The following is a 26770-nucleotide window of genomic DNA, read 5'->3' on the forward strand; positions in this document are numbered from 1 at the left end:
TATAAACTTTACTTAACCAACACAGAGTCTGGGATATGAGAAACCCTAAGACTTGCCTATGTTTAATGAGAGGCCATGATTATGCTGTACGTCGCGTGAGATGTTCACCTTTTTCACGAGGTATCATTGCATCATGTTCATATGATTTTACTGTGAGGTGAGTTTTCGTGAAAAAATGAATAGATTTCATAACAATTTATTTCTTCATTTTTTTATTTTGAATTGTATTTATTTATTCGAATGAACAAAAGAAAGAATTTAACAACAAAACAACAGAAATAAATATATTTTCAAACTTTAGGCTTATTCAAAGAAAACAAGTTTATGTTACATGGTCATAGCTAAAATTAAGAAACAATATTTCAGTAATTTACAGTAAAGTCAATATTGTTAATTACTGTAATCTGTTACAATATTTGTAATATTATATATATAATTAATTAAAACAGTTGTTATATCATGCTTTTCTGTTTCATACACCTTTATGCCTGGTATCATAAGCAGCATATTCATGTTTTGAATCCCTTAGAACCTGGGATTACATGCGACCTCAAGGTTTCACCCCCCGCATTGAAGTTGTAACGCACCACACTGAGTTTGTATACGGGCTCGATTTCAGTACCTTTGTTCCTTCACTGCTTGCTGACTGCTCATGGGATGAAACGGTCAAGTTATATAAACCCCAGTCTCTTATATCAACAGATTCCCTGTGATAACTTTATAAATTGCACAAAGTGCATGTTGTGTTTGTGGAATTTATATCTTGCCATGTTGTTGGCAATTTATATGATAATTCAAGTGGGCATTTAGTAAGGTGTCAACACTTTTTGCACTACAGTGTCACCAATTTAATTTTAAATTAACAGCAAATAGTTTGATAATATTCACTTAAAAATGGGGCTAAATATTTATGCTAATTGTCAAATATTCATTCTCACATTTTACTCACAATATAAACAGGGTAACTGCCGTACAGCCGTAGTATACAAAAACTTGTTGCTGAAAAATGCATTGAATATTATTTTGCATATTTAAAAGGTTTGTTAATGATAAGTTAAGTGAATAGTTTGTCTCTTTTTAAACTGTTTACTTTACAGTTTACATCTTAGTAATCGTGTTCTGAAATTTTTCGTGTAAACAGTTCCTACTTTTGTTTAGGATAACTTCAATGTGAATGTTGAAGTGCATTTAATGTTAATTATTTTGGAAATCTAAGATTTTTATAATTAGGTGCCGAATGTATAAGATGCTGTGTTAGAACTTAAAACACTGTTCTTGTTCAAATTATTTCTTTGTGTATTTAATTTACGTTTTATATGCAATAAATGGAAGATATCATAGTTGTGTGTTTAAACTTCATGTTATCAGCAGTTCAGGTATCTTAGTAGTTATTGAATCCTTGCATGGATATAACTTCAGAGTTAATAGATGTTTGTGTAATCCCACACTAAACATGGTGGCTTCATACACCTTGTACCTATAAGTTACCACGTATGTAACATTGTGGGTGATTTTTTTTCTGTATGGCTGACTGTTTAGAAAAAAAAATATTAGTGACCACTGGGTTGGAGCAATGTCTTACCCAAGGTTGAGTGTCTTGCCCAAGGATGCATATGCTCACAATAGTAGCAACATCGAGATTTGAACCCGTTATCCTTTTGTCTGATGCATGTGTACCAACTGTGGTCATGCTACAAGTATGAAACCATCAATATATTATGAAAGTTTTGTTTTAATGGTCATGAAATTGTAAATGGCTGATACAATCTAAATGGGTACCTACTACTAAAGCAAAGCATTATACATCTATGCATAGCAGAAGATCCTATACAGTAACATAGAGGAATTAATACGTATGAAAAATACTGCACATGCGGATATCCATCACAGAGGAATTGGCACAAAAACTTCGCTTTAATTGCGCACCACGTTTAAATGGTTGGAGGTAAATTAATGAATTATCACAAAAATAAAATTAGTGCATAACATGTAAATCGTATGTACTGTTCATTGTGGCAAAACATTATTATCACAATGAAAATCAAACAGAATTTGTGCCGTGTATAACAGACTAAATAAATACGAGTAAATGTGATAAAAAATTAACAGCATACCAGATAAAAATTGAACAGTTACCGCTTATAAATTGGTATAACAGAATAAGCGCATGGGATGACATATATATCCACTACTTTATGACTAAGAAGCACACCAGCTTGGAAAATAAGCAACGAGTAATGTTTAATGTAGAAAACATATAAAAACTTTTGTTCACAACTTGCGACTTTTTGTAAATCGCAGAAAATTAAAATTTAATTATTCTAAGATTGCAAATTATATTGAAGCAGAGCCACATATTACACGCTTTATCACTTAGAGCGAACCTCTCTCTGTTAAAGTGCAATTCATGGAACGATTTTCGCAATTGCCTTGTCAGTGTAAGTGCAGCATGATGATAATATTTATAACTGAAGCTTCAGCTATGGGATCAAAATATTGAACGAGCTACATTTGAGTAACAAGTGAATTTTTTCCGGCGAAACTACTCTGTGATTGTAGATACGCTTCATTTTCTTCAGTGTGTTTCTCAACATCTTTCGAAGTTCTAGAACGATTCCTACGCTCTGTGAACTAAAGAAACAAAATGGAGTTACTTTAATATTGTTTTAGTTATAACATATAACATTGCTTTCGTTTAATATCAATAATCGGGTTAAACAGAAAACGTGAAAAATATATACCAGAAATCTATTGCAGTAAAATTGCCAACACTCTGGTAACTAATAACCACGAAACAGTAGACTTAACCAAATACAGTTTTTGCACGACGTAGCATTTATACCACCTTTCTCAGGTGCATTGTCCTAATGAAAGCTAAATTGTGATGTCCAAACATCATTCTGGGAAATGAATTGGTAGGAACAGTTTATTGGATTTATATAAGGCTCGACAATACTAAACAGGGATCGAACCTTAGTTTAATTTTTTTTAAAGATCTGTAAGGGGAATCTCAATATGTTATGAATGTAACTTACTTTATTCTTGCGTGGCTGGAAAACAACATTATAACACGTGTGGAGGTGTGGTAATACACCTTGTGCCAGCTGTCGAGTTACGAAAACAACTGTGCTACAGCGCAGGACATTTATGTATAGTAGACTTACCTCAACATAAGAATACAGAGACATTCCAACCACTAGCACCGAAAGCAGAACATATAATTTGTATTCAACACATATAAAGGTCTGGTAAGCAAAAGCGATCACGAAGCCAAGAGATTCCCACAAACGATAGTTCGCAAAGCTCGCCTCTTGGTTGCCAACGAACAAAACTCCGTAAAATGCTGGAAAATAAATAATTTTATTAATTTAGGAATATGTATTTACCTTCATTATTTGTATGTGGCAGGGCAAAGACAGTTGTTATAACACGAGTTATCTGTTTTATACACCCAGTGCCCCCTTATGAGTTATCAGATATGTAACTTTGTGGGTTTTTGTTTTCTTTTATATTTCCTTATGCATGTGGAAAAATTTAGACAACCCATAAGTACCACTTAATTGGAGCTTTTGTCTAAGAAGACACACGCACAGTAGCAGCGTTTAGCCTTGAACCCTAGCTAGAGGTAAGCATGCTAACCACTCTACCACGCCTTTACTAATCATAACAAATTAATATATAACAGAAACAAATGTGTGCATTTAAAAAAAATGGGTTAAAAGTGCATAAATACCAATTGTGTTGTGTATGAACTTACCATTAAGTTGTGTCTGCCACACGGCATCACCCACTCCCCAGAAAGCTGGGAGGACAAAGAAAAGAGCTTGGCTAGTGGGGTAAGGAATCCAAATCTGGTGGGGAAATACATGATTTTTTTGAAGGAATAAATAAAATAAATGGTTGTAACTTATTTATTCTTGTTTGGTTGGGAAAAGCATTGTAGCATTAGTGACTTATTTCATACACCTCGTCCCTGAAATATCATCTGTAAAAGATTGTTTTTTTCTGTATTCCTGAATTTTTGGACAACCCATTACTGACCACTCGAACCCATAACCTATTGGTTACGATGCGAGTGCCTAACTACGAAGCCATATTGCCAGGAAAACAACATGAAAATAAATGCCTACTAGTTGAAAAACATAAAGCAAACATTACAAGAAGACATCCAATGTTATAACAATGCTTATTATTTACCAGGAATGTGATAATGAGTGCAAGATGTATGACAGCAGCCATTCCAAACAAAGATGGACGCCCTGTGTATTTCTCAATATAGCCAACACAGAACGAACAAAGAGAGTCGCACGCCCCATAACATATTAATACGAAGCCAACCCAGTTAACAGCAAGAGGGCAAGTTATAAAGGACTGTAAATAAATAAGATTGTTAAATGTTAGTGAACTTATGTTTATATTATATATGGGTGAGGTCCTTTTTGGAGATCTAGAATTTAGCATACAGTTAGCAAATTACCCCAACACCAACAATACTTTATATTGGTATGAATAAAAGAATGTAAATTTTTTATGTCTTCCGTACCAAAACCTTGTTGTACAATTGGTTATGTTACTTTAAATACGCCCCTGGCTGAACCTCAAACAGACTCACCCTTGTATAATCACCAGTAATAAACGCTTGTTCGAAGCCACTATACATTGTAATTGGAATAAGCAGGAATTGTCTTCTGTCTTGCATGTGCTTGAACGTGGCTATCAACAAATCAAATACACCGCGGTCCTCCTTTTCTCTGTAGAGAAATTGCAGTGGTTATTAACATATCTATTGCCAAGCTGCAAGCACATGGTGTATAGGAGTAAGTAGCGTGTAAAAACCAAGTGTATAAGAAGACACCCATGTTATAACTCGACAGTGAGCATAAGGTGTATAAATACACCATGTGTGTCTGGTGTATAAGAAGACACCCATGTTATAACCCGACAGTGAGCATAAGGTGTAATTTTTCACCTTATTTTAATTGGGTCCACCAAGAATCCGACCACCAGCGCACCAAACAGCGCAACAGCGGCATATATTCCCATCAGCAAGTACAATGTATCAGTGGATACATCACTTGAGCTTACACCGAGTACAGGGCATTCAGAACTGTTGTACATGTTCTTTGCTGCATCTATGTCATTCTGGCAATCGTTGTGGCCGCAATAGTTTTCGATAAACGACGCGTTGTAGCAGGTAGGGAAAGCTGTGTGATGTAATAATGGATTTAATTAGCTTGTAACATAACGCAGCGCGCGATTTTCCGCGGGCCGTGGCAAAGCGGTTAGCGCGTCTTACATCTATGGTAACTAGTGAGCAAGCATGAGGTGTATGAAACAGAACGCGATAAATAAGCTTTATTCATTTATATTATTATTAACGCCTAAACAACAGTTGAGGATATTAACGCCTAAACAACAGTTGTTAGTACACGCCATCACCCACAAAGTAACATACATGGTAACTCGTAAGCTGGCACGAGGTGTTAAACCCGTGTGCATGATAACGACAGTCGTTTACGGCCACGCGACGATAAAGTAAGATACATTCATTCATTCGTGTATTAACTGACGCTCTTTCACACACCTTTTATTCGTAGCGTGTTTTAACGACTGTTGTAATAAATACAATATCATGGACAAATAAATAAAATATCATGGTATATACAGTAGGGTGGGAAAAGATGGGACAACTTTTTACTGTATTTTCTCGTCCCACTTAGTAGTAAACAAAAAACGATCAAACAAATTACAAATCCGTATCCTCGCGACTCCTATAGACGGTTGTTAATCGTCCCCCCTACTGTATTTTTAATTGGTGTAAACTTACCCAACGAAGCGCCGTCCTCGCTTGACAAAATAAACGACGATATAAGGTTGCCAATAATGTTGTTGAACTGAAAGAACAGAAAGAAAATACCAAAGAATCGATTGACCACACTGTCCGTGGATTCATTCGTTAATCTGGCGTATCTGCGGTATAAGAAGTGTTCGTTATTCGTGTGTTTGATTCCAGTATTCCTAGTCGCGGCCATGTTTAGCACGCTCTTCTTTAGCTTAGACTTCAGGGGTAATTGCGTCCTTAGGCAACTTATGGGTTATCTAAATTGTCGGACTTACATTAAAAAATTCAAAATAATAAACACCCAAAAAGTTACATAAGTTGTAACTCGTAAACTGGTACGAGGTGTATGAAAAAGAACACCCGTGTTATAACAAGTGTCATTGCCTTGGCACACAAGGATAAAGTAAGTTACATTCCTACATTCAGCACAGCAACAAACAAAATTTACCTTTTTGCTGAAGTGGTTAAATAAGCGCACTTAGCCGACCAGAGGGGGGCGCCACTGAGACCCACGATGATCGAGCTTGGCACCAGTGTTCCCCAGTGTGGGTAGAAGTTAGCGAGTGAATAAGTCATGTAACCGACGATGGCGAAACATATTGTCCATTTGCACCCAAGGTGTTTGATCACTAGATTAAAAGGTCATGGGTTAATGGTTCGAAGCTCACTACGGTGGCTATGGTTTAAGGTTCGCCGTACTAAACGAGTTGTGGCCCGAAAGGTGTGTCCATAGTATATAACTTGACGGAGCATGAGGTGTATGAGTACGCCATAAGTTGTATATAAGATGTTGTAGATAAGAAATCATTCGTGTAATAACTCGATAGGGAGTATAAGACACATACTGTCGCTAAACAAAACGATATATAAGACGCGCTTTCTTTTCTGACTATTTGAAGTTATTTACTTTACAATGATGAACTCTGTGACGTCACAATAGCAGCTATGTGCAAACAACTTGCATATAAACTTTCCAGAACAAAGTCTCTGTCTAAATATTTTACACGAGAACCCATATACTAACATCGAGTCAACAAAATAAAATATTAGTGTTCATAAAATTGTTGTATAAATTGATGGGCTCGTTTCTTAAAAGCTTGGTGATATCTAGGTTTTTTTTCTGTATACTATATAGCTTAGCGTAAGATGGTCCAGGCTTTTATGATCTTTTTTATCGTCCCATTTGATAGAAAACAAAGAATGTTTACAGACTTGTATAGCTTTAGCACATAATATCCCATATTTCCCAATCGTCCTTTCAACAATTAACAACGCTGTTTTAAAGACGCGAGACTAAGGATATATAAACCGCTACCGGATGGGAAAAACGAAAAGAGAATGAAAAATTAGTCCCATCTTACCCCACATTACTTACAATACTGTTGCTTAATGTGGCGAATATAATATACGATGTTTGCGTTTTGTGAGCTTGAGTTTAAATCTTGGTGTTCGGTTAATGTTAAAATAACACGCGTGTATTGTACGTGTATTTGGCGGTCGGTACCCGGATGTTAAAACCGGATAAATGTTTTGATACGCAGACGTAAACACCAGACACACATGGTGTATTTATACACCTCATGCTCACTGTCAGGTTATAACATGGGTGTCTTCTTATACACCAGACACACATGGTGTATTCATACACCTCATGCTCACTGTCAAGTTGTAACATGGGTGTCTTCTTATACATCAGACACACATGGTGTGTTCATACACCTCATGCTTACTGTTGAGTTATAACATGGGTTTCTTCTTATACACCAGACACACATGGTGTGTTCATACACCTCATGCTCACTGTTGAGTTATAACATGGGTATCTTCTTATACACCAGACACACATGGTGTATTTATACAACCCATGCTCACTACCGAGTTATAACATGGGTGTCTTCTTATACACCAGACACACATGGTGTATTCATACACCTCATGCTCACTGTCAAGTTATAGGCATGGGTATGTTATCTCACATACGTATATCTCACAGACTTGGTAACCGCTTATTAAACCGCATTCGGAATTTTAGTGTAATGCTGAACGTAACACACATTTAAGTAACCGTTTGATCACAATATTATGACTGCCTAACTGGCAATAACTTCTCCCATAATGCCTCCTACGCAGAATCCGCCTTTCAAGTTAAATTTTACAGTGAGTTAAAATTTCGCACACAAGTCGTAAATATTTTCTATAAGCAGTAAAACTTAATATGCAGGGCTTACTAAAACTTTTCACAAAAGGAACTTTGCGTTGGAAACTTTTAAAATGAGTTTATATCTTCAAAGGTATTTATTGTTTGGAAATAATATTTGCCTAAACTTTGGACTAAAAGTTTGGTTCAATTTCTAGATGTAGCCTACGTGATCATAATAACGTTGCGACCTATAGTTATAAATTTATTTTACCGGTGATAATGTTTAGTGGTAACTTTGTAAGAGCTATTAAAAAATACAGCATTTGATAATCCAGGTGGATGCTGCAAAGATAAAATATTGAAAAAAATTACAATAATTTAAGAATCAAAAGACGTATTGGAAAAAATAATTTGTTAATATAAGATAATTGTAATCATACTAATTCTCTCGTTACCAAAATTTGAGCATTGTAAATTTAACATTTTGGGAGAATATGTTTATTTTTTGACAGCTGCGTCGCGTATTTTCTAAATATATTTGTCGCTGTTTTCGCTGTAGCTACAGAAGTGGATTTTGGAAGACAAAGTTAGGAGAAAATTACGAACGGTTTCGGAGTTTTAAAAATATCCCAAAATCATAGACTGTAACATGTATGTATACAATTACGAGACAAAAACCAGCGCAGTTCTAAATATACTCGTTTGCGCCCAACCTGGTACTACAGTATATACTTTTAATTCTGTATGATGCCATATAAAAATGGAAAACATAATTTCTTCATCATGGCTATGTAAATATTTAAAATTTGAATTGTACTTTGACGTTGCGGTTGTATAAACGTCACTACATATGACGTAACAAACATCCTTGATTAAGTATTATAATGGATTAGAATTAAAACAATTTATCAATTCTAGTATTTCATTAAGTTAAATATTTCAGGGCGGGAACAATTCTGTCATATTGTGACGACGTGAGTAAATGTTTGTTTGACGTCATAATTCCAGGAATTCAAGATAAAAGTTTAAGCAAACATAGTGTCTTAATTATTGGGATGTTTAGACCATTTTGTCAATTTCTTTTACTTTTAATGTCTTTTGCAGCATTTTTTGTGTTAACAACGCTTTTTAATGTGACGGCGATACGTTTACAATACTATAAATCTTCTTTGTTTACTACCATATGGGACGATAAAGCAGAATGTATTTAGTAGACCATTCTAAAAAAACACCGTCGTTTCACGTTTTTTAGTAATTCCCCCAACTATATCATAGTAGGGTAGAGGAAAACGGGACACCTTTAGCACATACTATTCAAATATTCTCGTCGTGTTTTTGACAGTGTTGCCCCAGCATTGTATAGTAGGGTGGGGGAAGATGAGATACCTTTTCACTCTATTTGCCGTCCCATTTGGTAGTAAATAAAGATCATTCAAAGAATTATAAAACTGTATCTTAACAACTTCCATAGACTGTTGCTAATTGTTTAAAACACGATCAGTTTTTTTAGATTGTATGTGCTAAAGGTGTCCCATGTTTCCCCACCCTATACTGTATATGCACATTCTATTCTATATAAGTGAGGTTCTGTAGCGAGGCAAACCACGAAATCTGAGATTTAGACCAGAGTTGTTCTATTACAGCAACACCCACGTTGTGAGTTTTTCTCTTACCCCAAGCACCCATGGTTACTATACTGCAGTCAATTCAAAATAATTAGTCGTAAGTTTTAGTTACCGAAAGTTGGAGCAAACATGGCGGATATGATGAGTGAACCGTAGATGATTGACAGGGATCCTGTCCCTAACCCACCATCCGGGTTAAGTGAGGATTGAAGATTAGAAGCTCCTCCAAACGCAGTGAAGTTGCAGAGGAAAGCAAAACAGATTAGGAGAAGATTCTTCATGATTTTCCTTTTCTCGGCGCTGGGGGTATATTGGTGTTACTTATGCTCACTGTCGAGCTAAATACACTAGACACACATGGTGTATTCATACACCTCATGCTCACTGTCGAGCTATGACACACCAGGCACACATGGTGTATCCATAAACCTCATGCCCTCTGGCGCGTGCTGTGTATGAACCAACGTAAACACATAAACATGAAGACACAACTCACGCAATTCGATCAGGGCTTGTCATGATTTCGTCCAAATCTGAAAGCGAAACGCTGTCAGTTGACGTTGACGAAGTTCGAGTTTTTGTTGTTTGTTCATCGCTGGCTACAGTTTCATATTCACTGTACTGATTTTTCTCGGGTTTCTGAGTAAGGCTCATTCTTCTTACTTGTTTAGTTGATAATTGAATAGTACATGTAGCTCTAAAGGTGTCTGGAAAAGTAGCGGTAACAAAATAAATTGCCTTGAATCTTCAGTGACGCGAAAACGCTATCTTTATGAAAAATGTTAATTGTAGATTAAATAGGTAAGAAAACAATGACGACTCGCGGTAAGAATGTCAAATGTTTGTCTCAAACACTTTCTTATCAAGAACAAACATAAGCGACTTGCATTATCCTTGTTTAAGTTATAATCAGATTTCAATTTATTAGAACACCTTGGCTTTTCTAAAAAACGTATTTTTTGTTTAAAATGACAAACCCTGTGCTGATAACTGCTTTAACTAAAGTTATTGTTTAAAATGTCGGTAAAATTATTAAAAATAGCAAAAACTTTCAAAATTTACAATTCCTGGTTTTAAACAAAGTAGCATAGCAACAAGCACATTTTCCCCCGTTTTGTTTTACATCACAATGCTGACTGTGACGTCAAAAACGTTTCTATTATTACCTCATTGTACGGTCTATTAGCATCAATAGCAGGTGTGCCTGATATAAATAAAACGTCCGTGATTTTGCGCGTATTAGCAAAAATAAATCAAGTATTAAAGTACTACAACAATTTTGAATTTTCTGTTACTGCATAACTAACTAAGAAAAAGATTTATTGGTTAGCGGTCGGAAATTGGAAATTATTAACTAAAACTATGGCCCACAAACTTCTACGGTGCTTCGACAAACAATAACTGGTAAACATGAGATAACTAATACACTAACACCTGTAACTTACACGCACACTAATGGAGAATACCTTATGGCTTTCGGCTTCAATAATTCAAACATAAAACCGGCAAATTCTTTTGGGCGTACGTAGTAACTTATTCACCAATCAGAACAAAGCAAAAGGGGGCGTGTCGTAGGTGGGCGTTTCCTGTTTCACCTAGCTATTATATATCTAACTAATAAAGCGGTCTGACTTACACTGTATATATACATGTGTGTGTCTCATCTTATCATAAGATATAAGAGCCTTATGTATTTGTTTTAGAGTCTAAACTACGATCGTAACACAAAGTGAACAATATTTTTGACAGTCTATAATGCTGTTCACGCCACGTTTAAAATAACTTTATTTTCGCTGGTAAATACCCTTCTGCCAGCAAGACTTTTCTAATTTGCGCGAAACGAGAGTCTGGAGATATCAGTTATAACTAAGCCTTAACACAACTGCCGGCCGCATACCACGTACACCTTGTGTAACTGGTTCTATTTTCCCACAACCGGCGTATCGTGTGTCTGGAGAACAAAAAAGGCGTCTTCAGACTTGCCTGACCTGCCACGCATACTCTTAAGAAAAACGCTACGACTTCTAAAACGCCGCTATAACTCGACAAAGCTTATTCTCAAATTTCGTAACTTAAATCTACATAAAAGTATTTATGGTAGATATATAGTAGAGTGGGGAAAGATGGGACACCTTTAACACATAATATCCAAACATCCTGATTGTATTTTAAACAATTAACATTGGTCAATAAGAGTCGTAAGGATACGGTTTTATATTTCTTTGAATATTCTTTGTTTATTACTTAATGGAACGAGAAAATGGAGATAAAAGGTGTCCCATCTCCCCCCCCTACTCTACTAAAGTAAACTACATGCATTGTATAGTAATATAGAAGGGTCGGGTAGGATGGAACATTCTCTCTCGTCAAATTTGGTAGTAAACAAAGAATATTTACAGAATTACATTATTATATCGTCACGGCTCTAAAAGAACGTTGCTGATTGTTAAAAACATGATCGGGAAATATGGGATTTAAGAACCAACAGTATCCCATCTTACCTCACAATACTATATATATGCATACAGCTGTAATATGGTGCGTACAATAACAATGGTCTAATGATACCGATCACAGGAAATAACCGTTTAATCACTTCTACGACGTTTCTCTAAATCGAGCTATATTATGCCGTGTATATAATGTATAGTAACTCATACACCAAAAAGTCTCAAAATAAAAATACGGAATCAAACCTCATAATCAGTACGTTATGACGTCACAGACACGTGTAATTTGACCAAAATGGCCGAATCGCTTGGAATTTGTTAACCTTTTATGATTGGCTATTTAAAAAACGCCCAAATTCTGTTGGCCAATAAAAAGTCAGATTGCCAGAACGCCCATATCCGTGTTGAATCTGATAATTTATCAAAACTAACATCGGTGCGCGAAGTATTGACTTAACTCATAAAATGATGGGTGTGGCATACTCATATATACGTCATATGTTTATTGAAGAAACTTGAATTTAAAGTTTGGTCTTTCGTTAAATTATATAAGTCGTTCTCAATTAACCCACAGCTAGGTCGCAACCAAAAATTGAGCTACTATATCATTTATTTGGATCGCCTTATTTGAATAATAAAAAACTTAACGTATGAAACGATGGGGTAAGATGGTTCATATTTTTATTCTCTTTTATCGTCGCATTTGGTAGAAAACAAAGAATATTTCATAATTTATATGACCGCATCCTCACGATTCCAAAAGAGTATATTAGGGTGGGGGACGATGGGACACCTTTAGCCCATAATATCCAAATATTCTGATCGTGTTTTAAACAATTAACAAAGGTCTATGGGAGTTGAGAGGATACGATTTTATATTTCTTTGAATATTCTTTGTTTACTACCCAATTGAACGAGAAAATAGAATGAAAATGTGTCCCATCTTCCCCCACTCTACTATATATTAAAAACACATAAACAAATATAGGATATCATGTGCTTACTATATTCATTTTACCTTAATTACAAAATGTTTGGTTTTCTTTTGTTCAAATATGTTAGTTGTCCCGCATGGGCAACCCAAAAGTAGAGCCGCAGTTTTAATTTGGTTGGGTCGCATGTTTTTTGATTGGTTTATGCATGGTTCAACCATAGATATCTGAACATATGTTTAGATATCTATGGTTCAACTTAAGATGACAGAAAGTTGCGATATTTATAGTTTTAAAAATTGGCATATATGAGTTATTATTAAAAATTGTTAAAAAAAATAAACAAACATATGTGACTATTTCTGATTGTTTGCGGCACATCAAACATAAGCCCACATTTTACAACTTTACACAATACATGCTGGAATTGGATTCGCCCTCTCGCGGTTGCAGTATGATTGTTGGTCGGTCTTGTATTTCATAATAAATGACACACTTACGAGTCCAAAAAAGCGTTTTAACAAAACCTAGGGAACTTAAACGCTTTAAATGTTTCGCGAACTCTGGCGGACGATAGTATATACTCGTTGAAATTCAGTAAAGAAGGAAATACAGGCTCTATGCTGCCACCAGTGGAAGAGATGTTGCTGTATACGTAAGATAACTAAAAGTTACAATCATAGCAATTCGTGAGCCTGCACGAGATACAATATATAGTATGGTGGGTGATGAAAAACCTTTTCATTCTATTTTCTTGTCCTATTTGGTAGTAAAAAAAGAACATTTGCTAAATTATGAAACCATATCCTTACGACTCTCATGGACCGTTGATTGTTTAAAACACCACCAGCTTATTTAGATATTATGTGCTAAAGGTGTCCCGTCTTTCCCCCACCCTATCATATATGTTTTAGTTGTCTCGTTATGAAAGAATCAATCAATCAGGCCATATTTTTAGTTTAGGGTCTTATATCATGATTGTAGTTTAGGGCAGTTAGGCATACTATTCTAATGTTTAAACACACAACCATCTACTTATCCATCGTATAAAATGTTGTAACTTGTAGAACCAAGATCTTGTTAGCTACCGAGTTGAACCTTGAACCCGGAGAACGTATTCGACCTCATTCAATATTAATATGCAAAACCTACAACCCAGTAAATATTAAATTGAATTCGAACCAACACCAAAGAACCTCTGGCTGTATTTAAATAACCATGACGTCACACGTACTATTTAAGCTGGTCGCACAAAGAAAAATCTCATTTAGCGAAAATGACTCCATGGTGTTCAGGTTGAGGCTTGCAAAAAGTAGGGTGATTAGACGCGTATGGAATATTAACATATTATAACATAATATTTATGTATCAATTTGATTACAATAATAAAGCGGATTTTGAATTAACATGACGAAGATATGGATTTGAACAGCTATAAGATTTCTTACGTATACCACGCTAAGGTTAAATAAATAAAATCCTAATCATTATTTAAAACTTTGTTGTTACAGGCGCCACATATAATAAGGTTGAAATAATTACGTTGAGGTTTAGAATGGTAAAGAGTGGAGGATTGCATCGGACAGACCTTTAACAACGGACCATGGTATGTAGTTCTGTAACATATATTACTGTGGGGTAAGATGGGTACAATTAGCTTAGTATCCCATGTTTCCCGATCGTGTTTTCAACAATAAATAACGCCATTTTAGAAATGTGAGAATGCGGTTTTACAAATTCTGCAAATATCCCTTATTTACTACAAATAGAATGAAATGGAATGAAAACATGTCATCCCTAACCCAACCTACTACGTCAAAGTGTATCAATAATTTTCCAATTATCCATAAAGTTGCATACCAGATAACTCGTAAGCGGGCACGAGATGTGACACAGAACACCTGTCAATACAAAGTTCCTAACCAATCATATCCTTTCTAGGCACGAACCCGATTCCCCCCAAAAAAGCGGCTCCCACGTGACCAGCAAGATCGTTACCATGACAACTGGAAGAGATTTGGTTGGAGGAAGAAACTGTTGTTGATGACGTATAAGGACAAGGAGATTTACAAGAAAGTTTTGGAAAGACAACTCTTTCTTCCTAAAGGTATTTTTTATCTAGCGAGTGTGGGTTTCGACACCGCACCTTTAGTTTAATGTATTTGCGCTTCGTGGAACGAGAAAGTATTGGGATATTATCAACCAAAGAGTTACATAGGTATAGTAACTCGTAAGCGGGCACGAAGTGTATATAAAACATAACACCCGTGTTATAACGACATTCTTAAAAATGATGAACGTAAAATATCGGACAGTTCAGCTGCTGCATACATACACCAATATTTTGGTCAGTTTCAAAACAAACACGTACCGTATATATATTACAATTGTCTGCTGGCGATGTTTTGTAAATTAAAAGTTTGTTTATGACGTCACAGTAAACCAGCTGTTTGTAACATCCGCTTTCGTATCCGTATATGAGTAATCTGGTTAAAGTGTCGTTGTGTTGCGCTTCTTTACAAGTGGCCACAATAAAAATACTCGTCGCCCGTAATTATATGCTAACAATGCACTTCGCGTTACGTAATAATGCGCAAACACTCGAAGTCGAAACATCGAATTGCCGCAAGAAGTTTGCTCGATGTTTGCCGACGAAACCGCGATCAAGTATTGTCTGATAAGAAACCGCATTGTTACATCACAATCGCCGCTAAGCGTGGGTGTTTGTGTCGTTATGTCATGTTCGGATTATGATCGAACTGTAAGCTCTGTGACGTCATAGTACATCCGTAATCTAAGTACCCAACACCAAAACACGAGGAGTTACATCCGGGTTTATTGTGATGTCATACAGCCCCACTGTGACGTGTCAATGAATCCATGAAACGCCCACACACAAATCTTCGAATAAATTAGCACGAAATGGACAAAGCTGCCGATTGTTTCAAGTCGCTGTTCCTTTGTTCTTTGGTTGTTAACGCGACCGCATCTATTTCTGCGCACTGACGTAACCGCGCAGGTACGTTGGGTTTAGCAGCCACGCTTTTATCCAACACTTTTACTCAAATAGTTTTTTAACGACTGTCGCCTTTGCCGCTAAAATTCTCCTTTCTGTGATGCATTAACATATTTTAAAGAAATGTGACGTCATAAATATGGCGCCATGTTAAATTTGAATATTCACATGACGTCATTATATATGTATTATATTTAAACAACCCATTTATTGGAAAAATATTATTATTATCCCAGATCCTATGCGATGGACCGAAATCCACGTAATGACGTGGGTTCGAGATATTTCAGTTCTCTTTCAATTCAACGTCGACCTCAACTTGTTTGTTATGAACGGGAAGGGAATATGCTTAATGTCACTCGAAGGATTCAGGTAATTAACACACCCTGAGTGGGATTAGCAGACATGATTTTATTTACCCTTTTACTAAAGTTGTTTTTATTTAAATCAAAATTTCATATTCGAAAAGATAATAAAATGTTATCTTTTTTTGTTATAACGACTGTGAGTATTAATTTCCATATTTGCACTTGGCCAAGATACCTAGCCGCAGTTGCTTCAATCCTAAAAAGAAATCCCACACAAAGTTATATACGTGGTAACTTGTAAGCAGGCACGGGGTGTGTGAAACAGATCAACCGTGTTATAATGGCTGTCGTTGCCCCGCTGTAAGGGTCAATAAGTTAACTTTATTTATTCATTTTCATATTTCTATGTTAAGATACCGTTCGCCGGTTGGTGGCGCTCTACTCTACAACGATCTGCAACACAAACTCCTTGCGAATATTATGACGTCATAGTTGCGTCATCTCTTTCTTAGCTTACAGGTGGCGGGAACTTTTCTGTGCAATTGACAGCAAACAAGAAGCATTGTTACGTCACTATCGGCAGTGTAGAACTTTCTATAGAACATGTTGCTCTCTTGTTTCTTCTTTATATTAGATTGTGACGTCATGGGACTATTCTCATTTAAATTTAGGTTGCTAAGGCAACGTAATTTAGTATTGCGGCTTTGTGACGTTATATAGACGTTGTGGTAAGATGGTCCATGTTTTCATCCTGTTTTCTCGTCCTATTTTGGTAGTTAACAAAAATATTTACAGAACTATATATAGTAGGGTGGGGTAAGATAGGACACTTTTTCATTCCATTTTCCCGTGCCACTTGGTAGTAAATAAAGACCATTCCAATGATTGAAAACGTATCTTACGACTCTCATATACCGTTGTTAATTGTTTAAAACATGATTAGGATATTTGGATAATATATGCCAAAGGTGTTCCGTCTTTTCCCACCCTACTATAACCATATCCTCACGACTTTCAAATAGCATTGTTAATTGTTAAACAAAAAATACTTTTTAAAAACACGATTCATCTTACCTCAAAGTACTATATTTACTCTCCCTTTGTTAAGGATGGTTACGTAATAATGGTGTGTGATGACGTAACAGAGTGGTGGGGTGGTGATACCGTCCTTATTATGGTTACCTCGGTGTTCTTGTTATGCAAAGCTTCAATATGCACGTTGTTCTTGCTGGAAAATAAAATTAGTGAAACCAAACCCGTTTCATATTGTGATTTACACAGCTGCGCTAAAATACATTAAAGGAAATTTTTGTCTTTTTAAAATAAACAAAACCTAGCTAAAAACTAATCAACAAAACATAGCCGTGAAAAAAACATGAAACAAATATAAACAAAAGATGTTCAAAACATTATACATATTATTAGTTAAATACGTGCTCACCCATTAAAGCTTTGTTCTCTTGACGTCTGAACCCTGTCGTAGCACCTCCCCAATACACAATATACAACAAGTTCATTTAAAAACTGTATTAAGTCTACAAAATATGTCTCTGGAATACAGCACAATGAGCGATTATGACATGACAATTGCAGCATGATATATTGCAATAGAAATCATATGCAGTGGATAATGTAGCGTGTTAGTTAGCGTGACCTTATACATGGTAACACTTAATCAGCAATCATGAAATAACAAAACAATTTGTGATGTCATAACATTTCTGATCATGTAGCGTAATAATAGGATTTAAGTACAATCAAATTTTGGCAACAAAATTATAAAAATCCATAAAAATCTAATCGTTTAAGTCATTACTGCTGTTACACCCTGATGAATTCATTATTAATCCTGAAATCATAGAAAAAAATCTCATACAACAAATTTGTTCTTTATCCAAAATACTGCAGCAACAGTAGCTAGTTTGGTCAAACAAATACAGTGTCCAAATAAGCATTTCAGTGAATATAGTTTGAAAAATTCGGTTATAACCAAAACAAATGTATGGCAATATATAACTACCTGTCCCACTATAATTTGTGGCTATTTTCAAACAGTGTTAAAGCACACAATATAATATGGCCAAGACTAAAATATAATATAATGTTCATATTAACATGTGGCCGCACTTATCCATAATACAGTGGCCACAGCTTGACTAAGTGTATGTACCATTCTGGAATCTTATTTCATTGCAGTCACTTTAAAATTGTACAGAAACCCAAAAAATCAAGGCCAAGCCAAAACATGTACCCAGAAATAATGTAGCAAGATCAAACAAAATATGGCAGAAAGAAAAAGTGTTTAAACTCTGAGAGGACACCAAATTAAACCATTCTTACAAATCTATGAAGAAAATATGGTGGAACATAAATCATCTTTATATGATGACATCACAATGATTCTTATGATTCAAACAATTGTAAGGAAAGTTTAACAACAACTTCCCCAGCATCGACCTCGTGCAATAATAATCGTTTGGTTATCGGCTCTTTAGAAGTGGAAGCCTCACGCTGAATTTCCGATAATTTCATTTCAGTTCGACCAAGAAAATCTGAAAAAAAATTGTTGACAAATTATATTTAATTTTTTTTTTGTAAGTTTAAAATAAGTAAGACAAAGAAAATTTGAAAAATCTTTGTTTGGTGTAGTAGGGTGGGGGAAGATAGGACACCTATTCATTCTATTTTCTCTTCCAATTTGGTTGTAAGCAAAAAACATTCAAAGAATTATGAAACTGTGTGTTCACAACTCCCATGCACGGTTGTTATTTGTTTAAAACCCGATCAGGATATTTGGATATTATGTGATAAAGATGTCCCATCTTCACCCACCCTACTATATATTTTGTGCTACTTTCAGCCATACAAATTACTAAATGTTGGGCACAGACACAGTGGTAGGACATTTACACTGTAACCAAAGAATTCCGAAGACCTATCTGGCCTATGGGAAAAAAACTAGTTAGAAATAACTCAGTGGGGTAATTGATGGGTTGTATGAGCCTGGGTGTTGGGATAATGGGTCAACTGTGACTTAAATCTGAGGTACCATAACGTGCTGTACTCTATGACCTTACTCATGTAAAATAGAATAAAACACAAACTTCTAAAACACGACAAATTATTGTTAGAAAAACTAGGCCTACCATCAGGTGAGAACATATAACGTTGAAACACAGAAATACAAAGAACATCCAAGTTGACGTCTTTAACGTAAAACTGCATCTGACTTCCCCATTTTGGATTCAATGTGTCCTGGAGATATGATTCAAGTTAGTGGGTGGTGGGTTCAAGTCTCAATGAGGTAGTTTTAATATACAAGAGTTGTGTGAGTATTACATTACGTTGAAATTAGTAGCTTTTATGCACCTCATGCTCACTGCCCAGTTATACCATGGGTATCTTCTTATACACCAGACACACATGGTGTATTCATACACCTCATGCTCAATGTCCAGTTATAACATGGGTGTCTTCTTATACATCGAACACATATGGTGTATTCATACACCTCATGTTCACTGTCAAGTTAAACAAACTAAACAATCAACATCTGTTTGAAAAACATCGCATACCTGAACTGTCTTTGTGGTATGCGATTGTTCTCCCATTGTGACCTCACAATAGGGGTCGTGACGTCCATTACTTGTTTTCACCAAGTTACACCCCTCTATAATGGTGACCATCAACCTACCGATGCCCGCACTTCTCTGTGTACGAGCTGTAAGAAATATTATTGTGATGTAACACTACTGTAGTTGTGTTCATGAGTGAATTGAACTTGTTTATTCTCTGGAAAATGACATGGCTGGAAAACGGCAGTCGTTATAACACGGGTGTTCTGTTTCACTTAAAAACGCTTAAGAGTTGCCTTGTATGTAACTTTGTGGTTAATTACGTTTAGAATCTTTTTTGTTAGTGTATGGCTGATAATTTGTAGAACCCAATTAGTGACCACTGAGTTGAAGCAATTGCTGTTAAGTATACTGAAGGGACAAGCACCCACAATGGTAACAGCATCGAGCACACATCTGTAAACTTTACTGGTCAGTAGGTATGTTTCTCTTATATAACTAAAGAGTAACCCCCACAAACACCCAACTAAACCATAACCCCCAAGTACCTTGGTAAGCTTTTTCTCTTTTCTTTTTCTCTGTGTCGATATATAGTTCGGCCGCTTCCTTTATTTTATTCATCCAGGCAGTTCGTTCGTTAATATTCTCAGCTTTGAGCGTATACACATGGTCGATATGTGATAAATGGAAGGTGGGCTCCTCTGTGGGGTCGGTGGGTAAACGAGTGAGAACTTCGTTCAAGAATATCGGCTGAAAATATCAATTATTGATTAAATTTAAGTAAGTGGCTACTGTTGATATCACCCTAATGTATGTTCTGGATATGTTTGTGCCAAGGTTGTTTTTAAACTTGTTTTTTAAAAAACAGTTTTCATGGCTTCTATATTTTTACTCTTTTTTAGGGAAGTATTTGCATTAAGCCTCAAATTTAAAGCCAAGTTTTTTGCATACATAATCACTCAAAAATTACATTCTTGGTAACTCGTGAGCAGGCACGGGGTATGTGAAACAACACCTTTTTTATAACGATTGTCGTTGCCCCGCCTCGCGAAGATAAGTAAGGTACATTAATAACCACAACTTAATTCTTATAAAAGTAACAATTCTCACCGTTTTATACATCCTGAACTGTGGGTTACTCTTAGAAGTAAACACAAGATCATTGGTTGGCCCGCTTAGTGGTTTGCTTGGTATAGTGAGAAGTAGGAAGTCGTTGAATAAGAAACCAACAAGTTCTTTGTTCGATTTATGTTTATAAAGGTTCCCACAGTGTAAGAACCTACGTTGGTCCAAACAATTCGTTTTTGAGTTGAAAACCAGTTTCTGCAAAAGATAAAGTAAAAATATAAAATTTATCTAGTATTTTGTAATAAAAATTATGATAATTTTTATAAAAACAAACAAAGAATATTCACATCATTAAGACCATCGAGTTGAACATGTGTTTGTAGCCATTCCAATCTGTCAGAATTCTCTTTCTGTCGAACACCTTCATTTACTTGCGAACATAATTCTTCAGATTTTTCCAACGCAGTTATAAGATTTCTATGATCGGGGTGGTCACCTGGTGTTGACTCTACGATCTGAAAATATGAAAATAAGTTTAAAAAAATAACCAAAAATTCACATGGGAAATGAAACAGCAGACATGCACTTTGTTTTTTAATTATTTATATCAGATGAGCCGTTGACAGAATATTTCCATTATACCTGTTAGCAAATGAAACAGAACTTACCTTTTTAATGAGTAGAGGGTACTTGGTGACTCTTTGCATTGGTTTAACAAGGTAACTACTAACTGGGAGGCCTTTCCATGACTTCTCTGTTTCACACAGCTGTAAATACATGTTGGTTATTACCTTAAACATTTGTAAAACATTAGTAAAAAACTATTCACAAAATTGTAAAAAAATACAAAAAAAATTAAAAAAAGTGTTAAAATTCTGAAATGTTAATAAATGTTTGGTAACTAAATAGTTGATTAAACCACCTTGACAAGTTCTTTAAACTCTTGATTGCTATCCAACCTCTGTTGTAGCATGGATGAAGCATTAAGTTGGCAGCTACAGAACCTCACATATGAATCCATATGTGGGATTTGTTCACATAAAATATCACCAATCATTATTGAGTTATCAGCTCGCATTTTACAACGAACTCTTAAAGCTCTGTGGGAATAATTATATTAGGTTGGGAAGCACTGGTTTAAAATAACAAAATTGTTTGCATAATTATTTAAGATGCTGTACCTAGAGTAAATCAGTAGACTTTATTATACCAATGAAAGTTAACTTTGTTGTACCATTTTATTTCCCAGATGGCGAGCATCATCAGGGTACACTTTCTTTAGACAAGACAGTTATTTACGTTTTACATTATCCCTGATAAAAACCACAGAATATTTTTTACCTAACACTCCCTGGAAATTATTACAATTATAGTATGTTGGAAAGCACTGATTTAAAAATGACAAATATTTTTCAATATTTAAAAAAATTATTCTTAAAAAACGATAAGAATTTATTTATGATAGGTATTTATTACAGCAGAGTATTTCTTACTTCACAAGTTTAGCGCTTGTCATAATAAGTTCATTAAGATTGACAAACAGCGTGTTGCAATCATGTTCAGTTAGAATCTTCTTGGTTCGTAAAGGTTGTTGGAAGTCACGGTCCGCTGTTTCGAGGTCCTGGGTATTGAAATCAGTTTCACCAACTTATATGTGATTGCATGTGACTTATTTATCTTCGTGTGAGCGGGGCAACGACAGTTGTTATAACATGCGTGTTCTGTTTTATACACCTCATGTTTGCTTACGAGCTGCCATATTTGTAACTTTGAAGGTTTATGATTTTAATGTGTTTTATATTGAGAACTAATGATTAAATGACACTCATCTTTTGATTGGATACAAATTACTGGATAAAAAACATAAACTTACACTAAACAAACACGTATTTTAACCTTATTAACACATCTACCTTCAACAATACAACACACCTGTAAATAAGTTTCTTCTGAAGCGATTAATTCCATAACACGTTGATGATATTCGTTTAGTTTTGAAGATTTTACGGGTACTAGGTTAGCTGTGGATGCATTAGTATTATGTTGGGAAATTTACTATTCAACGTTTTTAAATCAGAACAATTCTAGATTACAAAAACTAAATATTTGTTAATACGTTGTTTAGCGTGAATTTTAATAAATTAACGCTGGTCTTTAAACAATATTGGCTAGAAATGTATGCCCTGAAAAAGTGGTTAGCGTGTCTGCCTCTAACTTAGAGGTGACAAATTCAAGGCTCCTCGCTGCTACCATTATGAGCGTATGTGTCCTTGGGCAAGACACTTAACAACAATTGCTCCAACCCAGTGGTCACTAATGGGTTGCCTTAATTGTCAACCATATATGGTTTTGTAATAAATATGTGTAAAACAGTGTAAACATTGTTTTATCAACAAAATATGGCGCAAACGGCAGCTACTCTGTTTGACAAACGATCAATTAACAAATATCACTAGAAGAATCATTTGATTCAACACACTTCCAGAATAAATAGAAATAACAAAACTGACGATGACTGATTTCACTTGCATAGATATGGAGACAAATAAGGTCCTGAATCAACACTGAAAACATCCGCATTCATGCCGACTAGCTGTGTTCTAAACCATATGTTTGATTCTATATGGGTGAGATCCTATTGTGAGGCACACCATGGTATTTACAGATATATTATTACTAATACTATTTAACAGACATACTAATAATATACTTCTTTGGAAGTTGTTTTTTTTTCATAAAATCATCTGATGTTTGGATAGATAACGTACGTTTGTTTTGTTATTGTATATTCACATTATAAAGGGGTTGTAAGTTTATTGCAGTTGACACGCCAGCGGTAGTTGACACGTATAGTAAAGCACTGATTAAACAAAACAACTGTCTATTATGATGTCACACATATAATTATGAGGTGAACTGTTACGTATTTGAAATATCCAATAATTTACTTTCAAACAAACAAAATGACATAACGCGTACAAGTTGCAAGTTATTACTAAGGAGGCCATTGCATATGAGGTGCTAACAGAAATGGGCCTGTGTGTAACTTACTATATGCATAGCTGCTAGCATAATCATCTACAAGGCAAGAAAATTTGGAAAAAGCAAACGCAAGACCCACTTCCGTTAGCACACCAAGGATCAACACACGAATATAAATTATGATTATTTTAGTTGCTGTAATGTGACAATGGGTGGAAAAAAAGGAAAAAATGAAGTTAGTTCAACACCATGCATAACAGAAGTGGGTCAACTTTATGCTTTTTTCTAATTTTCCTGTTTTTGCTGAGTCATGATGGCACCAAGCACAATCATCATAGTGACTCAGCACTTTTTGTAGATGATGATGCAGCAGTTTTTTTTTCTCTTTTCTGTTTAACAAAATCGTATAAATCTAATATTATAATAGTGTTTTGTTTCTATTTTAATAATATTGCCACCATAATATATATATACGTATGTTACTCTGACATAGTATCACTGCATGCCAGATAAATATTTTAATCACTTTTCCAAATGAATATTTCTTGTTTTTTCCTCATATAGTTGCAAAAATATTTGTGAAAGTTTAAAATTGTTGTTTAATGTAAAGAGACCTCACATTAATATACGAAACTAAAGATTTCGACATGGCTATCATAGTTATAAAAAGTTTTATTTGATATTGCTTCAAAACCCACTCAGTCTACTTCTTGTTTTTTGAACTGTATAAATTGTTCGACCAGATTAGAAAATCATTAGTTAAACAATATTTTACTTTCAATAAAGAAGCTCCTATAGAATAAATATAACCACACAAAACAGAATTGTAATAATCTGTTTTCAAAACCTTGGTTATTTGCAAAAGGTTGGTCTATAGTTAGTTTCACTAGCGCCCGACTTTCAAAAACTACACACATGTCATTTTCTACAACCACAATATGTACTTTGATGATAATAAAAGTCCGGCCTACACCCCAAATCCCAGAGCGTATCTTATCTTAGGACCTTACCCATATAGAATAAAACACTTGGAAAAATAATTGGCCAACTCAGCCCTAAATCCTGGCCCCCTTAACATGCCTCACCATTGCACCTCCCCCATACACTACACAACCAACCCACAACTTACATTGTTCATTAGCATCTTGTACATAGTTAGACGGGAACAAACCAGTAGTTCCTCCCAATGTTCCTTTCCACCAATCTACATCAGATTTATCAACGACGACGATTCTCGCGCCTCGCTGGAACGACAACTCGTCGCTATTTTGTGCCGAGTAATCATACATCGCGATGACTTGCGTTTCCACCTTCTGTTTGACACTAGAGTGAGATAGAGAGCCACCATGACGCGGCATAAACTTACCTTTATTTTTGCTGAGTCGTTAGGTGTGTTCTTACCACTAGATGAGCCAGAGGTCATGAGTTTCACGTAGTTAGCAGGAAACCACCCAACCTGACGCTTCTTACCACGAGCCTAAAATTAACCAAATTTAAAATTAAATTTCAATAAAATTATACCCTCTTTTGTTTACAAAAAAAATGTTTTAGCAAAATTCGGCTCTGTTATTGCCAAAATTCAGTTACACTTATAACCTTAAAATACAGTAACCTTGTAAATGAATATGCCTAATGCTGTTCAGTTGTCCCCGCTCGTTTGTACCTTTAACAGCAGCAGGAAAGAGACTTAATCGTCATAAATTTGGTTGTTAAAACATACAATGTCACCCAAGCAGCCCTAACATTACACCTATAATGACATCACAATACCATATATGACATCACACACCTGTAATTCCCCCTCCCACCAACCACTTTCATTCTTCTTTCTCACAAGAACAATCTGACCAACTTGTAGTGATAATTGTTCATCCCCTGTAGCATTATAAGGGGCAACTACGGTTGCTATCTCAGGTTTGGCAAGCACAGGGTCAGTAGCGTTTGGCTGGGGGACAATAGGTTAATATTAATATACATTACAATGTTATTTAAAAGATGATGCCAATTCTAAGCCAGTAATTTCTGATTCTGCTGGTGTTGTTCATGTATACTGTAATATTTGAAATGTCTTTTTTGGTGAAATAATATTAATTTTAATTTTTTGTCCACCACTTGGCAAGACATCATCAAGTTATAAATTACTAATATTAGTTACAACTGTTGGCATACAATAAAATGAATCAACTTTTACAACTACAGTCGAAGAGCTATAAACCACACTATTGCTTAGATTAAACAAATGTTTAGTTGCCAAAAAGATTTAAAAGTACTGACTTATACCCTAGCCAAAAAAACAAATCTGGCACACTGGCCATAAGTTCCATACCTCTACCAGTCTTACCCCATATTTTAGTAAATTCGAAAACCCTTATATAATATATACATATATCAGTTATAATATACACATATAAAACCCACCTCAGTTTTACACTCTGTCACATAATTAGCTGGAAATATTCCCTTCTTCCCCTTCAAGCTTCCCGTCCACCATTCACCATCGGTGCTTGTCACCGCTATCATGTCATCTACGTTGAACGTGAGGTCTCCGGGTTCAGTTCCCGTGAAAGCGTAAGTTGCGATGTAATCTACAAGTAAGGTGGTTTATTGTTAATAAACGAATGAATGAATGTAATTTATTTAACCTAACATGGTAAGGCAACGAAAGCAGTTATAGCACGGGTGTTCTGCTTCACACACCTCGTTCTCGCTCACAAGTTATCATAAATGAATGCATGCAACCTATTTATAAACGCATGTGGAGTAACGGCATTCATTATAACACTGGTGTTTTGTTTCACACAACTTGTGCGTTGTGCCCATTTTTCAACTTAA

At 35.4% G+C, this 26770-nt stretch overlaps 5 protein-coding genes across 7 annotated transcripts in view; 3 read left to right on the forward strand and 2 right to left on the reverse strand.

The window, feature by feature from the left end:
- The window catches only part of LOC108949985, a 436537-nt gene that overhangs the window by 29514 nt on the left and 380253 nt on the right, over positions 1–26770 (forward strand). The window lies entirely within an intron of this gene.
- On the forward strand, positions 8–1340 carry LOC113474760 (peroxisomal targeting signal 2 receptor-like). The gene is made up of 2 exons (XM_026837144.1): positions 8–157; positions 530–1340. Exons 1-2 carry the CDS (start codon positions 36–38, stop codon positions 711–713), a joined length of 306 nt encoding a protein of 101 aa, XP_026692945.1. The 5' UTR covers positions 8–35; the 3' UTR covers positions 714–1340.
- LOC100179506 (protein unc-93 homolog A-like) lies at positions 1715–17586 on the reverse strand. Of its 2 annotated transcripts, none has more exons than XM_002128418.5 (11): positions 17388–17586; positions 10104–10314; positions 9720–9907; positions 6291–6471; positions 5828–5970; positions 4970–5204; positions 4613–4751; positions 4198–4371; positions 3758–3851; positions 3165–3343; positions 1715–2631 (listed from the first exon to the last, which is right to left on the reverse strand). In XM_002128418.5, the coding sequence occupies exons 2-11, from the start codon at positions 10259–10261 to the stop codon at positions 2506–2508; spliced, it is 1617 nt and encodes a 538-aa protein (XP_002128454.1). In that variant the 5' UTR covers positions 10262–10314; positions 17388–17586; the 3' UTR covers positions 1715–2505. The 2 variants fall into 2 exon arrangements, with proteins under 2 accessions (XP_002128454.1, XP_018669845.1); XM_018814300.2 differs by lacking the exon at positions 17388–17586 and adding an exon at positions 10774–11232.
- LOC100181818 (transforming protein p54/c-ets-1) lies at positions 14477–17568 on the forward strand. Its single transcript, XM_002128391.3, has 4 exons — positions 14477–14595; positions 14931–15096; positions 16242–16377; positions 16727–17568. Exons 1-4 carry the CDS (start codon positions 14593–14595, stop codon positions 16803–16805), a joined length of 384 nt encoding a protein of 127 aa, XP_002128427.1. The 5' UTR covers positions 14477–14592; the 3' UTR covers positions 16806–17568.
- The window catches only part of LOC100179552 (intersectin-1), a 31178-nt gene continuing 22233 nt past the window's right edge, over positions 17826–26770 (reverse strand). Inside the window, exons 26-39 of one of the 2 annotated variants that reach the window (XM_018814291.2) lie at positions 26357–26523; positions 25728–25883; positions 25305–25415; positions 25068–25251; positions 22889–22977; positions 22450–22577; positions 21879–22056; positions 21625–21723; positions 21304–21471; positions 20999–21211; positions 20437–20638; positions 19889–20034; positions 19460–19568; positions 17826–18865 (exon numbers count right to left, since the gene is read on the reverse strand). In XM_018814291.2, the coding sequence (XP_018669836.1) occupies positions 18717–18865; positions 19460–19568; positions 19889–20034; positions 20437–20638; positions 20999–21211; positions 21304–21471; positions 21625–21723; positions 21879–22056; positions 22450–22577; positions 22889–22977; positions 25068–25251; positions 25305–25415; positions 25728–25883; positions 26357–26523 (2099 nt within the window). In that variant the 3' untranslated portion in view covers positions 17826–18716. The remainder of the gene's footprint in view (positions 18866–19459; positions 19569–19888; positions 20035–20436; positions 20639–20998; positions 21212–21303; positions 21472–21624; positions 21724–21878; positions 22057–22449; positions 22578–22888; positions 22978–25067; positions 25252–25304; positions 25416–25727; positions 25884–26356; positions 26524–26770) is intronic. The other variant, XM_018814292.1, reaches the window with a different exon arrangement.

This window comes from Ciona intestinalis, chromosome 12 (genome assembly GCF_000224145.3).
Source record: "Ciona intestinalis chromosome 12, KH, whole genome shotgun sequence".
NCBI classification, from domain to species: Eukaryota; Metazoa; Chordata; class Ascidiacea; order Phlebobranchia; family Cionidae; genus Ciona; species Ciona intestinalis.

What these genes read in the sequence shown, in the direction of transcription:
- LOC113474760 (XM_026837144.1), top strand. Translation starts at nt 36, where the DNA reads ATGAGAAACCCTAAGACTTGCCTATGTTTAATGAGAGGCCATGATTAT. An exon ending in TCATATGATTTTACTGTGAG is followed by an intron (nt 158 to 529) that starts GTGAGTTTTCGT and finishes TGAATCCCTTAG; the next exon opens with AACCTGGGATTACATGCGAC.
- LOC100179506 (XM_002128418.5), bottom strand. Translation starts at nt 10,261, where the DNA reads ATGAGCCTTACTCAGAAACCCGAGAAAAATCAGTACAGTGAATATGAA. An exon ending in ACAAGCCCTGATCGAATTGC is followed by an intron (nt 9,908 to 10,103) that starts GTGAGTTGTGTC and finishes ATATACCCCCAG; the next exon opens with CGCCGAGAAAAGGAAAATCA. An exon ending in CTCTGTATTCTTATGTTGAG is followed by an intron (nt 2,632 to 3,164) that starts GTAAGTCTACTA and finishes TTGTTTCTTTAG; the next exon opens with TTCACAGAGCGTAGGAATCG.
- LOC100181818 (XM_002128391.3), top strand. An exon ending in ACAACTCTTTCTTCCTAAAG is followed by an intron (nt 15,097 to 16,241) that starts GTATTTTTTATC and finishes TTATTATCCCAG; the next exon opens with ATCCTATGCGATGGACCGAA. An exon ending in ATGTCACTCGAAGGATTCAG is followed by an intron (nt 16,378 to 16,726) that starts GTAATTAACACA and finishes TTCTATGTTAAG; the next exon opens with ATACCGTTCGCCGGTTGGTG.